At 38.7% G+C, this 17,834-nt stretch overlaps 2 protein-coding genes across 4 annotated transcripts in view; both read left to right on the forward strand.

Annotated features, from left to right (window-relative positions):
- LOC146465086 (Fanconi anemia group C protein-like) overlaps nt 1-17,834 on the forward strand; it is a 34,543-nt gene that overhangs the window by 14,559 nt on the left and 2,150 nt on the right. For 2 of the 3 annotated variants that reach the window (XR_014868356.1, XM_085128903.1), the window contains exons 13-16: nt 424-508; nt 14,594-14,684; nt 16,097-16,171; nt 16,764-16,964. Coding sequence is in view for 2 of the 3 variants with exons in the window: in XM_085128903.1 (XP_084985029.1) it covers nt 424-508; nt 14,594-14,684; nt 16,097-16,171; nt 16,764-16,964 (452 nt within the window). In the remaining variant the exon portion in view is untranslated. Of the gene's footprint in view, nt 1-423; nt 509-14,593; nt 14,685-16,096; nt 16,172-16,763; nt 17,055-17,571; nt 17,812-17,834 lie in introns of those variants that run through there. The other variant, XM_085128904.1, reaches the window with a different exon arrangement.
- Nucleotides 9,682-12,839, forward strand: LOC146465087 (prokineticin receptor 1-like). The gene has a single exon (XM_085128908.1). It carries the CDS (start codon nt 9,965-9,967, stop codon nt 10,955-10,957), a length of 993 nt encoding a protein of 330 aa, XP_084985034.1. The 5' UTR covers nt 9,682-9,964; the 3' UTR covers nt 10,958-12,839.

The following is a 17,834-nucleotide window of genomic DNA, read 5'->3' on the forward strand; positions in this document are numbered from 1 at the left end:
ATTTGCCAATAAAAACTGTTACTCCCCCTCCCTCCCACCACTTTGATAAATGTTGTTCTTCTCCAAAAGAGGTACTAGACGAATTACCAGATCCTCAACCAACATCGATTGAGGGAAGGTAGCATTTCTGTGATCTTTTGCATGTTTTTATTTAGTGCAGCAGCGCTGAAATGAACCCTCAGTAAGCTTTGTCCAGCAAGAATAACAGCCTTTTTCGTTTTCCATCCTTCCTTCCCTTCTTCCTCCCTCCCTTCCTTCCTTCCGCACTCCCCCCTCCCTCCCTTCCTTTTTTCCTCCCTCCCTCCCTTCCTCCGTTCCTTCTTTCCAATAAGAAAATACTGAAATCCAGCTTTGTAGATGCTAGTTTTTTATTGTAATAGGGGATATTCTTTTGTACCGTAATCTTTAAATTTAATGTTTCAGATGTAAAAAGTGAAGCCTTTATCCTTGACAAGCTGCAAAGTATTAGCATGGAGTTGGACGAACTAGCAAAACATCTATCAAAAAGGTAAGTACTTCTAGGATGTGAAATTGGATAGTGGGGTGAGGTATATTCGGAACAAACGAACGAGTTGATGAGAGTCGAGTTGACAATATTGCCTTTTAACGTTTGCTGGAGTGTGCGAGAATCAGGAAAACTGCACTACAAACAGTCTCTTATTTCGAAACACGCGCGCGCGCACGCGAAAATCCCCTCCTCGTGTCTCCTCGCGGGATGAGATTTTTGCGCCTGCCTGTGTGTTTGCGTTCGCCAAAAAAACAAAAAAAAAAACGTGTAGTCTAAGGATAATTCAGTTCACTTGCGTTAGAATCCAAACGAAAGCTAATCTTTGTTAATTTGCTGAAATTTCAAGGGGACTCGAACTCTTTGATAAGGCGATAAGTAGATTACAATGCATAAACCTTGCCAAACGAAAGTTTAAACCACCCCTCTAGTTTATAACTTAAATTCAGCTGATTTAACCGTGAAGGGGTCACGTTTTTGGCTTCGAGGATTTACTCTAAGTACGAAAGGATTAACTGTTCTCTTTGGTGTAAGCCGCCTTATTTGCATAGATTAGCTCAAGGGAAGTTATTTTTATGAAGACTAAAAGCGTAAATTGACTTTAAGTTGACGCGGTCATTTTCACCCTATGAAATAATTAGTGATTCATCAGCGGGCGGCCGCAACACGAGTCCTCGCGTCTTTTTGAAATAAAAAGCGATTTTTTTGTCCTTAATGTAAGTCAAATCCGTTTGAAAAACTATGGAATATTATATTAAATGATCTTCATTCTCTCCGACCGTAGCGCTGTCTTTAAAACACAATAAATTCTTGAATATGAATACATAATAATATTTGTAAGTGGTTTCGCCCTGAAATATTCTAGCCAGAGCACCTTATCTTGTTAACTTAAACCATCAAACTAGACATCTTATTTCTGTGAAAACTAATTTGTATGCGTCATTCGTAATTTATTGAAGTTATTAAGACTTTCGATTTAATAAGACACGATCGTCCGCTACCCTCTTTAATAAAAAAATCCAAATGAAATCCAGAATAAGACAAAACAATTTGTTTTAATTGTAAGAGATTAGCGTGGGGTACATGTCTGCCATTAAAATCGACGTCCGATTTTAACTCCAAAACTCATCAATTTTAAATAAAAACACTTTAGCAAAGTGACTCTTGATAGACCGATAAATGCCTACTTTAGCATTCTATGGTACTTTCTTTAAAACGTAATAAAAGCCATGGAAAAAAATGAAAAAAAAGCAGCAATTTGCGAACGTTTCCTTCTCAAACATAATTGTGTGATATATTTAATATACGTTCCATTTTAAATCTTGTCTTATTTAGCTAAAGCCTAATTTTAATACGTGTTACAAATCATTTGTTACATCGGAAATTCTTGCTTTATTACAATGGTGGGTTGTTTGTCATATATGGTTGCCAGATTATCACTAAAAACCCATTTAATTTGTCTCAGTTCAATTTTGAGTCGGAGAAATTTAAAAACCTCACCGCTTGATAAAGCGATAAACGCGGCCAACTTTTGAACGTTCTGGCACTTTCCTGAATAGATACTTAGATTATATAGAAGTCTTGTTTTTAATGAGTCCTTGCTTTAGGAACGGAGTCATGATTTCAGATGAACTAACATAAGCAACGAAAACCATGAATAAAACAAAACTATTTGCGAACATTTTATTCGCAAACATTTGTGTGATATATTTAATTTGTCGTCTTGTTTCGTTGAGCAGGTTTGATCCTTAATTCGTTCATTGCATATCAGTGAATATATCCGACAATATAAAAAGTTTGGTGATTAATTTAATTTCCGATAGATGGGATCGACGGAACATATTCTCGAATATTGGAACTCGTAAAAATAACTATTTTATCGTAATTTTAAGTCAAGTTTAAAAGGGAGCGAAAAGGAAAAGGAAAAAATTATGACCTCTTGATGACAAGATAAGCGCATAGTTTTAAAGAATCCTCCGGAACTTATTTGAATTCAATAGAATCTATGAATAACAGGAGATAATTGAGATTTTTGTGTTCGTAAATGTGTGGGTTTGTTGATCCTGCAGGCTTCCAGAGTCTAATTTAGTTCTCGTATATCAGCTTTTTTAGTATACACTCGATTGAAGTAACGTTTTCAGATAAAACCTTAAGCCATGAACGATAAGACCCAGTAGCTTTCTGGAAAACGTTTGGCCTCAGCTTTTGTGAACTTATTTGCATTCTTCTCGCAAGAAAATTAAAGCGCTCGCGGATTTTTAAGGTTCAAAATTTGTGTCGCGGGCGGGAGTAAAACACGAAATATGCGCATAATAATTAGATCACCCCATATTTCCATCAGGTCGCATCGTTCACACTTTGCACAGGACAGCGCGTTTTCAATCGAGTGAATTAAAGAAAACAGTAGATAGCGTTAAGTTTTCGCACGCTCTGATTGGCTCCCAATAGTATTTGCTGTTCACCAGCCAGCGTTCTCCTGGATTCGCGCTCGCGTTTTGAGGAAAATGGTCAGAATTAAAGTAGCTAATGGCTGGTTATCCGCATTTTTGGTTTCTACTAAAACTCGTAATAATCAAAGATTAGGGAGTGCGTTCGCTCGATCCCAGGCTCTCTCTCCTTTGCCAATTTGGTGAAGATGTATGCCAGATACGCGTCCCAAGATCCATTCATTCAATCAACGTTCTGCATGCAGATTGGATTCTTCTCTGTCTCTTGAATTGTATTGCACGCGATTAGAATACAGCGTTTAAGTTAGGCCTAGAAAAAGAAACGTCGAGCATTTTTGTTGTAATTTTAAGTCAAACACATGAAAAATGACGTTTTCAGATAGATAGCAACCTAGATATTTAGTGCCTTCCGTTGCACTCTTTTATCCAAACCTTTGAAGTGAATTCTACGACTTAAGAAAACTGTTTGACGGCAATGTATTCCCCATACAGGCTAAGGCGATGTATGTGAGCCTTTTCAATAAAAATAACTTGTTTCTCTCTTTATTGAAATAATTAGTGATTTATCGGAAGTCGACAGGAGTCACAATTTCGAAAACTAAACAAAATGAAAACTATGTATTTTGTCTTTGTTTTTTTGTTTTTGTTTTTTTTGAAGTCAAACACCTTTACAAAAATTAATCCCTTGACAGGTAGATCAGTGTCTATTTAAAACCCGCCGGCACTTCTTTCAAAAACTAATAAAATCCATAATTAAGAGAAAACGATTTGCGAACATTTTATTAGTAAAAACATATTGGTGTCAAATAATTTGCACAACTTAAATCGACGTCAGTTTCCCTGGTGAATAATTTATGTGGTGCACCAGGGTGATTTCCTTTCAGTACAATATTTTATAGTTAATTTGTCGTTTTGAATTTTAGCATCCCTTTGGACTAAAAAGGCTAACATTTTTGCCTGAGATCAGATGCTTTAACAATTACCTGTTAAAAAGGCATACCGTGTGTATTCGATTAACCACCCACCCTTGAATAAGCGCCCACCCTGAAAGCCTAAAAGGTTAATTAGCACCCACCCTCGAACAAGTGCCCACCCTGAAGGCCTAAAAGGTAATAAGCGACCACCCTGAAGCCTAAAAGGTTAATAAGTGCCCACCCTTAAAGCCTAAAAAGTTAATAAGCGCCCACCCTGAAGCCTAAAAGGTTAATAAGTGCCCACTCTTAAAGCCTTAAAAAGTTAATAAGCGCCCACCCTGAAGCGTAAAAGGTTAATAAGTGCCCACCTTTAAAGCCTAAAAAGTTAATAAGCGCGCACCCTCGAATAAGCGCCCACCCTGAAAGCTTAAAAGGTTAAAAAGCACCTACCCTTAAATCCTAAAAGATAATAAGCGCTTACCCCTACCCCCCCCCCCCCCCCCAAAAGGAAAAAATTCTGTACTAGCTCACCGTGAAGTAAGAGGAGCTTCAGTTGCGTTCCACAATTAGTTTTAGATACGGTAGTCAATGAACTTTTTCATCTTGTTTATGGCTTGTTCATGTTAGCTTTTGCAGTTTGTTTCTCTTGTTGAAGCGAAATAAACTTGTTATCCCTTATTTTTTGTTATTCTCTATAATCTCCTCACCTGCTGAAAATGTTGGGAAAATAATAAGCGCCCACCTCGAATAAACGCCCACCCTCATGGGACCAAAATTAAATAAGCGCCCAGAGGCCCGTTTCTCGAAAAATCTCGGTAACCTACCGGGCCCGAAATCAAATATCCAAATCAAAATCTACAGAATAAAAGCGCGGGTCTCAGCTAACAAACCAGTCTATCTTGTTTTGTTAACTGATCGTTTTATCATATTATCTGCAAAACTATTGAAACCTCGATCTTGAGTGTATAAAGCAACAGCTTTCCAGGCCAATTAATTATCGAGTCTTTCGAGAAACGGGCCCCAGGGTGGTTCATCAAATAAATACGGTAAACCCAGTACCCTCCAGCACTGCTTTTTCAAACTTAATAAAATCTTTGAAAAACACAGAACACCCCTCAAGCGTTGAAGTCATAAACATGTTTGTGCGCGGTATATTTGAGTCTTGTATTTTGGTAGTTACTACACGAGCTAATTCAATAGATCCCTCCAGGTCAAGACAGGAAATGCATAAAACCATTTTGCTAAGTATTGACAAATTAACCCACAGAACTGCTGGGTAGCTTGAGGTCACGTTCAATTGACTGTCCATTCCGGTATAAGAATAAGTGGAATAGCTGTTAGATTTTTCTTTGAGGTACATTTGGGAAGACGTATCTACGAACGTTCGGTGGTAGACGATAATTTAAAGGGGAAGTATTATGGGGTTTTTAACCTCTTTTGTTAAAAATGGTGAAATAATACCTTCACTTAGCTACAAAATAATTCTAGAACAACGAGAGGAAAGAAATCAACTCATTTCGTGAAAGCAACAACTCGTGATCTGTTCTAGCGCATTTTGGAAACAATAGTGCCAGAACTCGAAAAACATTAGCCTAACATTTTTCAAGTTTCAATCCATTCCGACCTACTCTGTCTCTTGCCAGAGGCACTAATCGACAGTTTTATTACACTTGGATGATAATTTATAACAAAACTACACAATTATTGTTTTGTTGCTGTTGACAGACAAACATTTTTTTTATTTTTACAATGACATCAAATCCGCGTGATACTTTCCTTTAGAGCGCCATTTTGTACTCTAGTAACTCCAAAAGCCTCTCATGAGGGATTTCTAGTAGTCATTGTATGTATTGCTTTTCCGAAATAGGGTCAATCGAACGCACCCTTAATTTGAGTGGTCATACTTATTAACCTCAGTTGTGACCAGCATCAATGTTCTCCCAACATACATTACAACAAAATCAAACATACGGGTTGTGAGAATTAAGGAAGTGACCACTAAAGATGTAGTGTCTTGATGTTTAAACAAATTCTTCCAACAAGCTCCGTACGAAAACACACATAATTCTGTCAAATATGAAGTCATATGAAAGCGACAAAAAGGCCTGTTTTACATGAAATACGCAAAGTCAGGGTTTTGTGCATTTTTGGACATAAGTGGAGAGTTTTGCGGCCATTTAAAATACACAGGGGTTAAAAAACGCACCCTTTTCAGGCGGGACCTCCCCTCCCCTTCTTTAAAGTGCTTTTTATTTTTGCGTGATTTAGTATACAGTCAACTCTCGCCTTGCGGACACCTCGCAATTACGGACACCCGATAACACGGACAGCAGCAAAGTCCCCGGCAAAAATAAATTAAAACGTTTAGCGGACTGAAATAAATTCCCGCTACAGTCAACTCCCTTTATTGTGGACACCCTCGGGACGGCGAGTTAGTGTCCTTAATAGGGGGAGTCCGTAATAGCGGGAATTTATTTCAGTCAAACGTCTGTAATTTATTTTTGCCGGGGACTTAGCTGCTGTCCGTATTATCGGGTGTCCGTAATAACGAGGTGTCCGCAAGGCGAGAGTTGACTCTCGCTATTAAGGACACTAACTCGCGGTCCCGAGGGTGTCCGCAATAAAGGGAGTTGACTGTAAATGGTATTAGCGAAAGTCTCGCAAATGTCACAAGTACAATTTTTGCAAGTAAAATGTTCGATCGTCAACCTCCGATCCTCCGATCGTCAACACGCAGTGCGTTTTGTATTCATTCCAATGTGATTTGTGCGATGCAAATTATGTCGGCTCTACTGCCTGACACCTACACCAATGCATTAGTGAACACCGCTATTCTGCTATCGGGAGACACCTTGAAACACAACATGGCAACAAAAGAGCAAAGATCGATCACCTCTTTCAAGTCCTAAAGAAATGCAGAAGCAATTTCGATTGCCTAATATACGAGATGCTGTTTATAAAGGACATCAAGCCTTCTCTCAACACCCAAAGTGACTCAATTCGCGCCAAACTTTTCACTTGACACTTTCGTTTATTTTTCTATTGGTTCGTTTTGTTTTACTTTGGGTAATATACCCATAGGACACACAAATATTTTATTGGTTTACGTCTTTATATATTCTTGTTTTAACTTTCACTTTTTTGACTTGATAATGGCGTAGAGTAACGCCGAAACGTCGTCCGCTTTTTAGAGTTTTTAAAATGTTTTTAAAGAATCTTTTAGCGTTTAACTTTTCGATAAAATATTTATGTAATTATTACCAGAAAGAAAATTATAAATTCTCCACTTGGTAAAATTGACTTTTTAATTGTTTAGTCCCACAAATGCGAATAATTATTATCAGCTGCTAGCAAACTGGGAAGGGTTCATTTGTATAATGGCGAGGTAGAAAGTTTGGACGTTGTCGTTTTCTCGAACCTTTTCCGTTGCGTGAAAAATTACCCTTGAAGAACCAAATTAAAATGTAAGTGACAGTGAAAATAATTGAGATGTTGTCGTGTCTGCCTTGGACAGGTCTTATATTATGTTAATAACTAGAGACTAGCTTTATTAACTCCCAAGAATAGCTTTGAATCAATACGATGACCTTTTAAAACGCAAAATATTAAACTGCTCGTCTATACTGCATTTCTGTCAAATCGAAACGTAATCAAAATGTAAGCCAGATTCACTTCTTTTTTGACAGAATGAATTTTCATTCCATTGAGCTGACATGGCTTGAATGCGTTGCGTGAATAATGCGTCAGGCTTTCTGGGTGCTGGACAAAAATTGGCACCTGTTCGGTTTAAATGAAGCACCTCGTTTGTCCCGATTGTTTGACAAAACCGATAAGTAATACTACAATCCGCCGTTTGCGGTAGTTAAAAAAAAGGTGAAGACTGCACGGAAATTTCCGTGATATCATTTACGACATCTACTAATAACATCAACTTTCGACAGAAATGAAACACTTTGTTTCTCTCAATTGTTCGGAAAATTTTTTTACCGATATTACTATTCGCCCTCTTTGGTAAACTCGTTCAACTTTGTCGAATTTAAAAAAAGCAAACTGCGAAGACCGCAGGGCAGTTTGAGTCTGTTTTCTCGCAAAACATGTTTATGTTATTAATACTAACTCTATCTGCATAAAACAAAATGCTCGCATCATTAAAACGTGCATAGAAGGCGGAGCGAGGTATCTATCTAAATGCAAATAGTCAAACTCTGCGGCTTATAAAAGTACACAACCCTTAAGGATTTCCGTCTTTTAGGAAGATGCGACGTCTGTGTGGCTATTTCAAAGCGATAAACGTTCTGCGATTGCGAGAAAGCTACGCGTTTGCACTGTGCTATAACGTTTCATGGTTTCGTTAAGACGTGTACGTAGAGCAACCAGATATCTTTATTGGATGTGAGAGAATCTTGTTTTTTCTTGGCAACGAGCTGTTCTTTTCCAGCGGGAATTAGTGAAAACACGGGTTTTCGCGGAAAGCTTCTTCGCGCAGAATCTCCGGGCGACAAGATCAGTTCGTGAGGATCTTCTCAAGTTTAGCCAGGTTTTTCGGCACCATATTCCTACACCTCGACAGTCAAGTTCTTCTTTTCTCGAAAGGTAAGTTGACCGAGGCGCAAGAAACGTAAAACCAGTTTCCTGAGAAAAATTTGGCTGAACCACGGCAACTCGATGTGTGTCGCCAGACCAAAGTAACAGGAGTATATTTGACAACAGCATAAAATTATCACTGCTTGGTGAGAGTCACAGCTTGACGCGGCAATTTTAACCAAAGGCCGTCTAGGTAGGATAACAACAACTGAGAACGGAATACAAAGAGTATTACACCTGCTAGAACTTGATTCTATTAGGAGTTCATTGTCTGACAGTTCCGCAAGAGATCATCTTAGTTCACGACAAATTTCATCCACACACTCAATACAAATTAACAGCACCGCTGGAAGTATTGCAAGATGGCTTTAATTAATGATCACTCTTTAGATATTCATCTTCAGATTCAAAAGCTGGAACTACTTTGTACAGCATAATAAACAGCCCCACAAGAAAGTGCTGCTCAGTAACTTTCTTTCGAATGGTCACACATCCACAGACTCAAAAGTGAGAACCACCTATATTTCAATGGTCGAATTTTAGGATTTTATAAACAGGTAACCACCTTTTACAGCATAAGAAAAAGCACCACAGGAAAGTACTGCCCGATAGCTTTTCAAGGATTTCTTAACTTAGAACCATTTTTAGCACATAAGAGTACTGCTCAGTAGCTTTAATTTCAATGTCACCTTAAACTAAGGTTTCATTCACAGACGGAATGACCACAATGTTTCATCCACAGAATCGAAAGATGGGACAACTTTTAGCAGTACAGGAGACATTTTTAGAAAAAAGTACTGCGGAAAGCAATTTGGAACAGGTTGATATTTATTTGCCTTTTTTCCCAATATGTTTACAATTTATCCATAGTTTAATGTATGGCCAGGTGACCTCTAGAAACCACCAGGCTTATAGTTGAGGCCACCTCGTACGTAACAATATGCTTACATAGATAGTGCTACAAGTGTGCGGCTTTGCCAATTCAGTAATTATTTTACTAAACACTCTAGCAGTTTTTTCTTTAAGTTGGGACAACTTGACAGAGAAGTTATTGTAACAAGAAGGGAATTCCGGATCTTTGAACCTTGGTAAAGAATTGTGAAATTTTTTCAGATTAGTTCGGCAATGAATTACGCGATTATTGTCGGCTGTTGTGGTGCTATAGCCATAAATTTGACTGCTTGTAAAAAACAAGTTGCAAAACAATGGAGGCAAAAGGTTGTTATGATAACAGTGTATAAATTTCGGTATTTGAAACGGGTTCTCTTGCGATGGTCAAAATTGTGAGATTATCTCAGTAAAAAGCTTTTAAAAAAAAGCTTAAAAACCGAAATCTTCTCGTTCAACACAATAAACAGTACCACAGGAAGGTTGTTCGAAAAAGCTTTCGCTTGCATGTCTTATTTTTCCATTCCGATTCCATCTACAGAACCAAAAGAAGTTGTAACTTCTTTACGCGACAAAAGCTCGATTCTGAGTGTGCAAGATCTACTCGCTGCAGCATCAATTAAAACATGGATGCAAATAACACTTCATCTTCAACACCTGATGCGTGGAGCGATCTTACTACTCCCACCATGAAGTGGTTCTTTCGCCTGCTGTTCTCCGCCATCTTACTTCTTGGTATCCTTGGAAATGGCGCCGTTTGTTTGGCGATTGTTTTGAAGCGAAGGTTGCGAAGATCACAAAATCTTCTGGTACTCAACCTCTCAGCCGCCGACTTTATTTTCGTAGCACTTTACACTCCAACGCAGTTGTCCTTCTTCGAGAACAACTACAGCTGGGAAATGGGTGACGCTGTTTGTAAACTTGCCTATACATTCCTGCCAGCTTGTCTGTCTTCTACCGTGGGTACCCTGTTGTGCATCGCAGTCATGCGCTACAAAGCGGTGTCACACCCAATTCATGCGCGTGTCGGACTAAGCTCTCGAACTACAACAGTCGTGATTGCTGTGATTTGGTTGTTCGCTTTACTTACTGGATTACCAGTTCTTTTAGTCGCGAAAACTACTACTTACAAAGACAAGATTTTCTGCGACGAGTTGTGGCCAATTGACAAACCCTATAAAGAGACATACTGGATTTTTATTTTCCTGATTCAGTACGCTGTTCCACTTGTGGTAATCACGTTTCTGTCCATTGCTACTGTTGTTAAGGTAAAGCGGAGCCGTTCACGCGTACTGCCGACCGCTTCGAGCGTTAACAACGAGAGCAACTCAATTGCCAGCGTTTTTACCGCCAGCATAAGACAGCGTCGAAGGCAAGAGAAAAACATGTCCAGGGTATTAACGTGTTTGGTCATCTTGTACGCCATCTGCATGCTTCCCCAACACCTTGTATTTTTCTGGATGACCTATGGTGACTTGCTGAAGCAAAAATACTCTTTGTATATTTTCACCATTGCTAACATCTTCCCTATTGCTAACAGTGCCTTGAATTCTCTTATCTACGGCAGTTTACACAAAGAGCTTAAGACTGGCTTTAAAAACTGTCTAACATGTGCATGAAAGGACGATTTTACTAAAATCTGAGTCTAACTGAAAGCAGAAAGTGATTAGACAGTATAATTGATGCGCAAAAAAGAACCAATCCCTCAAAAATTGATGAATATTTTTATTTCAAAGTTTGTCCTACTTTTATTTTAGTCTCAAGTCCCTCAAAAATGAAACCCTAAAAAATGAAGTTGTGGTAAAGATTTATGCTGTTTGGGCTGCTCAATTTCTCAGAGTGATATTTCAAACTTTTCTTAATGAATAACTACAATTTGGTAATAGTGCAGTCTTTGAAAAAAATCTGTTTGTCTCGGAAAAAGTCGTGAGAATTTCACACCGGTTAGACCAACTACAATAAGAGCTGTTGCTGATTCATTTGATAAAAATTAAATTGTTTTGAACGTTTTGAGAAGCCCCACTTAATTAAAATCACAGCAATTACTTAGGGCACTTAGTGCGGAGATGAATGTCTTAGATATATTAGCCACGATAATGTAAATAAATGCGGTCGAAACTTCCTTCAACCGCCTTTGAGTAAATGTACGGGTTGTTGTGCAGAAGTGGCATTTATGGAAGGGTTTAATGAAGAGTACGACGGTGAATGGACAGGGCCTGGGCGAGAGAAAATGGTTCCCAAAGAGAGAGGGATGGCCGTTTGTTTAGGGAGATTTATTCAACGGCATTTTGCTTGTTGCACAAATGTATAAATTCACTAAGTGCTAAAACGTTTCTCGTGATAAAAATCAAATTGTTTTGAAGTTTGGCCTAACCTGTAGCCTCGTTGGGGAGGAAAGATTGCATGACGAGCCAAAAGAGCGTCTGCGAGGGAGGATAGTTGTAGAAATTTCATTTGTCTTTTAATAAAATTCCAAATTACATTACACTGCACAAGACAATCCAATTAATCTGAGATCAGCTTGAAACAGAATACGAGATTTCTTGAAATAAACCGCCTAATATATCATTGATAGTCTCTAATATCTAGTTAAATAAATTACAATGAATAATTTGCATTAAATTTATAATAAATACATAGAAATGCTAATGTGGAAAAAATGGGAACAATCTAGTTTAAACCAACGATTGTACCATGTTAAACTCTCTTAAGTTTGTAGTCACACATTGTCGCGTATTCTTTAATTAGCTTTAATTGTTCTGTTACAGTTTTTTCTCATTAACATTTATATGAACTTATTATAAATTCAACTTTGTACTTTACTATTTAAACTGAAGATGACAGAAGAGCTGTCGAAACATGCCTTTAAAAATCAAAGCTGTTGTCGTTTTTCTTAAACTTTTATCGGTAAACGATGTAAAATCCTACCAAAGGAATAATTTATGAAGCCTTGCGGATGTTAAAACGCTCTTGAGTTCTTGAAACTTCCCAATTTTAGACAAGAAGATTTTGCACGTCGTTTATCGTCATCGTGGTCTCAAAATTTCAAGGGGGCCACCATTCCTGGTACTAGCTTGAACGATCAATTGTATTAAACATTTAGCCTGTTTCAAAGAAATGTTAGGTTTTTTGAACCCTTTGAAGATGTAGAATTTTACATTTGTAAATAGTTGTTGTAGTTTTTTTGTAACCATTATAGCATATAACTTTATCTTGTTGATTAAATATTTATCAAGACTTGATTACTTGATGTATCAATTCTCTTTTTTTAGTATATATGTATTTATATTTAGGGTAGTCATTAATTGAAGAGGGCCACAGGTTTATTTGCACTATGTAATATTTGGTATTACACTCCATAAAGATTGATTGATTGATTGATTGATTGATTGATTGATTGATTGATTGATTGATTGATTGATTGATTGATTGATTGATTGATTGATTGATTGATTGATTGATTGATTGATTGATTGATTGATTGATTGATTGATTGATTGATTGATTCGTCCCTCAGTACTGCGGACGAGAGTGAGTCGTGGTTTTCAATAATTCTTCGCTCAAAAGTTGGTGGTAGGAGTTCCTAAGTTTCTTCTCTTTTTTTTTCTTGGCTGTCGAATAATCTCAAAGAATAAAATACATGTCACAACAAAATATGGTAATTGAACGAACAGCTCAGAATTGTGGCGATAACACGCAACGGTTGCCAAGCGAGGGAAAACATAAAGTCGGTGCCACGCGTGGGGAATATTTAACTGGGACCATGTGCAAGATAATGTGCCACCAGTGGCAGGCGCGGGTAATGATTGGTTAAAAAAAAACATATTCGCTGATTGGTTAGTCTCTCTTGCGTGAAGGCCAAAAATACGGCTGCGAGGGAGACTACTGATTGGTTAACAAACTCTAAGCAACAATTTGTGCACAGTGGCGTATTTGTGTCTTCTATTGAAGTATGGCCTCATCCCTCGACAGTGTGAGGAATTTTAAGCATGCGCTAAAGGAAAAGTTAAAATACGAAGAAAAATAAAGCAAAGCTTTAGCGTTCCGGGTATTTTATTTTAAAAGAACTCTGACAACTTTTTAAGCACAAGATGACAATCTTTAACACATGTGATTCCCGGGGTGTGGGAATTTGAAAAACATACCTTAAAAATTCATTTTACCACTGCAACTGTGCGGCTATGTCTTTACAAGACGAGAGATTACTATTTTAAAAAGTAAAAATATTTTAAATTAACTTTCCTGAGGAAGATACAATACCCAGAATTTGACTCGTTGGAATTAGGGGGCTAAAGCAACGACAACGGCGACGGCGTCACTATTAGAATGAATTTGCGTTTTTTCAAACGCCGTTACGGTTATTCCAAATGTAGGTGACATTTCCTGGAGTTGAGTTCTTGAGAGACCGCACCCAAGTTTAGAAAAAAAAATTTAAAATGCATTTATTGCAAAAGGCTATCTTTCTCAAAGAGAAAAGACGGACCGGCTTCCCTACCCTTGTGAAACGACGTTTGATTTCTGAAGCTACTACCACAGGCAGCCCAAGCTCACATCACTAGGAAGCGTGCAATAATGAATTATTTCATGACTTTTTAGTGCAAGCGGTATTGGGTTACAGGCGGCCGTTTAGAATTTGAAGGCTTTTATAAAAGACTCCGTCTTATGAAGGGAATAGCAGTGGTTTCAAAGAATGAATTGGGGAGCATGGATGGCCCAGTGGTGGGAGCATTCGCCTTCCACCAATATGTTCTATGCTAATGTTGTGTAAATAGTGTAAAATAAATGAACCAACCACCAATGTGGCCCGGGTTCGATTCCCGGACTCGGCGTCATATGTGGTTGAGTTTGTTGTTGGTTCTCGTCCTTGCTCCGAGGGTTTTTCTCCAGGTACTCCGGTTTTCCTCCCTCCACAAAACCTAACATCTTCAAATTTCTATTCGACCTGAAACGCACGGACACCTTCGAACGAGTTCCTAGGGCTCTTTGGTGGTTCGTGGGTAAATAAATTACATTTACATTTTTACTTAAATTACATGCCCAAAACGATGATATAGCCCCCAAACGCATAAGAATACACCAGAGATGAGTCAGTTTTATCCATTTTATTGAACGAAAGTTCGGAATCGACAATACAGCTTGGGCTTCCTGTGCTAATACTGCCAGCGCAGACGTCAAGATAACACCCCTCTTATGTTACGTTATCTAATGTTTTTGTTGACGAACTAATTTTGTTCCGTTTTCTGTGTTTTCTCCAGTGAACTGTTTGCCGTTTGGACGACTCTTTGGTGTTTTCCCTCATGGGAAAGTCATGTCCTTGGATTGGCGCTTACAAGCTGCAGGGACGAGGTAAAACAAGCAAATAAAGGCCACTCAAACAAACGCCATAATAAACAGCGTTTTTTGTATGCCATATGCAGTGAACTGTTAAGCCTGGTTTTAACTGTCGACGCAAGAGCAAGCAAAAGAATGCTTATTTAACCATGAAAACGGCCTCGATGCAAGCATAAGCACAAGGATAAAAATTCTTCCTTTTCTTGTGTTTGCGTCGCGTTCGTTTTCACTCGACATTAAGCTCTTTTGCTTGTGCATGGCTTGTGCCTGTGTTTGCGTCGCTAGTGAAACGCTAGTGAAAACCAGGCTTTAAAGGAAACCTCCACTCGTGAAATTTGTTAACGTTAAATTGTTGAAAATACAATCAAATTTCAAATTTCGTTGGAAAACATAAAAATGATATTTCTGTATCGGACAAAACAGGATTAAGATTTCCCGGGCGCCGCCATTTTTGGTTTCATTACGTGATACGGTTGCCCAATTCCAATTCACACAAAAAACTTCTAGTTACTGACAATAACGGCCACCTTGTGTCTTGCGTTCGAGTGATACCAGACAATTATTCCACGAGCGCTTGCCGATATGAGATGATATATAAATAGCCAACCAGGGCCCAGTTGCTCGAAGCATGGTTAGCGCTAACCCGGGATAAATACCATAACAACTTATAGGTTTTGATACCTCCTAACCAATGGTTAGCGCTAACCATGCCTCGAGCAACTCAGCCCAGCAGGGCCCAGTTGCTCGAAGCATGGTTAGCGCTAACGCGGGTTAAATACCATGACAACCTACAGGTTTTAATACCTCTTAACCAATGGTTAGCGCTAACCATGCTTCGAGCAACTGGGCCCTGGCCCATAGAGTTGACTATGATCATACTATATCCAATAAGCGCGAATGAAATAATTATTTTATGAAAAAAGCAACCAAGAAATATTGATAGGTCTTACTAATTTTATTTGGCAAGAAATAAATACCGGATTTAATGGCCGCTTTTCCTTAGGGAAGGTATAATAGCCTGTATATTCCATGAGTACTAAGCCAATCAAACCGCTGGAATTGCATTATCTATTGATCCAGGTTTTCATAAAACCCGCTTATTTCACCGCCATCCGGTTAATATTGTACAGACTAAGCATGCGGAGAGCAAAGAATTGATTTCGTCGAAAAGTAATAACTCATTTACTTAAAATAGAAATAAATTTTCTCGAAAAGAGGACTGAATAATGCCTATATTCGTTGAAATAAGGAAACCACTGGTGATGTTTTATATGTATTTTTTTAATTTCATTTTTTTCCTCTGGTGGTTTCATGTTTCACACACATGCCTGGCAGCGTTGTGGTGACCATTTCACCAATGGAAATAGAGCAACGTTTTCAAAGGTTTGGCTGTTAAGTAATGGAGCTTACTCGTTTTATTTTAACAGGTACTTGATGGGTGCATCAATGTGTTGTGCTGGCTTCACGTTCCTCCGATGACAGACACGCACATCTCTGTCAAGGTAAGAACTGATAAATTTTGTCGTAAATTGTTCTTGTCATTCTTACTAAAATTTCACTTTTTCCTGTTTGATAACTCGACTGGAGGTTCGTATTTGAGAGGATTTCAATCGAATGTTGTTAGACGATAACTGCAGTACTTACAAGTCAGCCACAATAGACCGCAAACACATCGCTGACACTTTAAAGAAATGTACTTGAGATAGGCGCCAAAGGCAAGAAAACAAGCGACCGGTGCCAAGCGCGGAAAAGCATGTGACATGTGCCAAGCGCTGGAAGAAAACATGCAACAATTGCCAAGCGGGGGAAAACATAGAAAGGGTGCCGCCGAGCTTGGGACAACTTATAACCGGTACCAAGCGCGGGGGAAAAGCTACTGTCGTTACTAGTTCCAAGTGCGGGTAAGCCTGCAATCGGTACCAAGTGCGGAAAAGACATGCGATAAAGAATAAATCACTGAGTTTTGTTTTTAGACAGTTAAATAAGTTGACCATGGTTTTTTTTAACCAATTATCAAGCGTAGTAGCATTTAACGAGAAGAAACGAGGATCTAGTTTCAACACTGAATCTACGGACGCTATCTTCGTTTTGCAGGCAGCCCTGAAAGAAATTCTTCCTTCTTTGCGTCTTCTTCAATCAAAGACGAGGCTACAGTTCGCGGATCTTCAGTATGTACTCTGCACAAGCCCCATATCGTGTGGCCCTGATGCCGCCATCATGTTGGGCAGACTGTTGATGTTGTTCCTGTGCAATGCGGTCGGTGGACATTTGGTGCTCCGCAGTGTTGTACAAATGGCAAGTAGAAACGTTCACAAGGGTTACTTTACAGTAATTATTAGTGTAATAGCTCGTTGGGACGTTGCTACCCGCGACCGCTTAATAGAGGTTACCGCTTGGTGGAGGTCAAAATTACAGTAATTGAGAGAAGTAATTTTCGGGACTTTGAAGAACTGAATAACCGCTTCATAGAGGGTGGCCGCTTCACATGGTGCCGCTTAAGGACGGTGCCTACTAATACAGAAGTATTTTTGCGCGGTATATGACTATGCGGGAAAAGCAGATCTTAGCAAGGGCTATTGGAATCCAAAAATAAAATTGGGGGTGACCACGCGTCTTTTAGAGATAATTAAGCAACAATAATACCAAAAAGCTGTAAAATATAAAGAAATATATGGCTTTTTTTTTCCAAATTGAAGCTTTATTATCTCTGAAAAATGCACGGTCACCCCAAATTTTCTTTTCGGATACCAAGAGCACTTGCTATGTTCTGCTTTCTCCGCATAGTTTTAAACCGGGCAAAACTATACCTTTATTAGTAGGCACCACACATAGGAAATCATAGTATCTGGAGATGCGCAAAACGTATGCGCAGTGACAAAAGTAGGCACCGTCCTTAATACAGGTTCGACTGTATTTCTTATCTTGCTGCATAAGTTTTTAGGGTTTTTGTTTGGTGTTTGTTTGTTTGTTTGTTTGTTTGTTTGTTCTTTGTTTTGTTTTGTTTTGTTTTGTTTTGTTCAGTTTCTATGCAATATTGCAAAACCCCTACGTTGGTTAGGAGTTGATATTTTAGTAAAGACAAGTATTGCAGGATCCAACTGGCCTTTGATCATGATTTCAATGGCCCTAAGAAACGACTAAGCGACGTCCCTTTTCTTTCTGTCA

The sequence above is a fragment of the Pavona decussata genome, unplaced genomic scaffold (genome assembly GCF_977016875.1).
Source record: "Pavona decussata unplaced genomic scaffold, jaPavDecu1.1 SCAFFOLD_157, whole genome shotgun sequence".
Classification (NCBI taxonomy): Eukaryota; Metazoa; Cnidaria; class Anthozoa; order Scleractinia; family Agariciidae; genus Pavona; species Pavona decussata.

Coding starts and splice junctions, on each gene's coding strand:
- LOC146465087 (XM_085128908.1), top strand. CDS start 9,965: ATGGATGCAAATAACACTTCATCTTCAACACCTGATGCGTGGAGCGAT.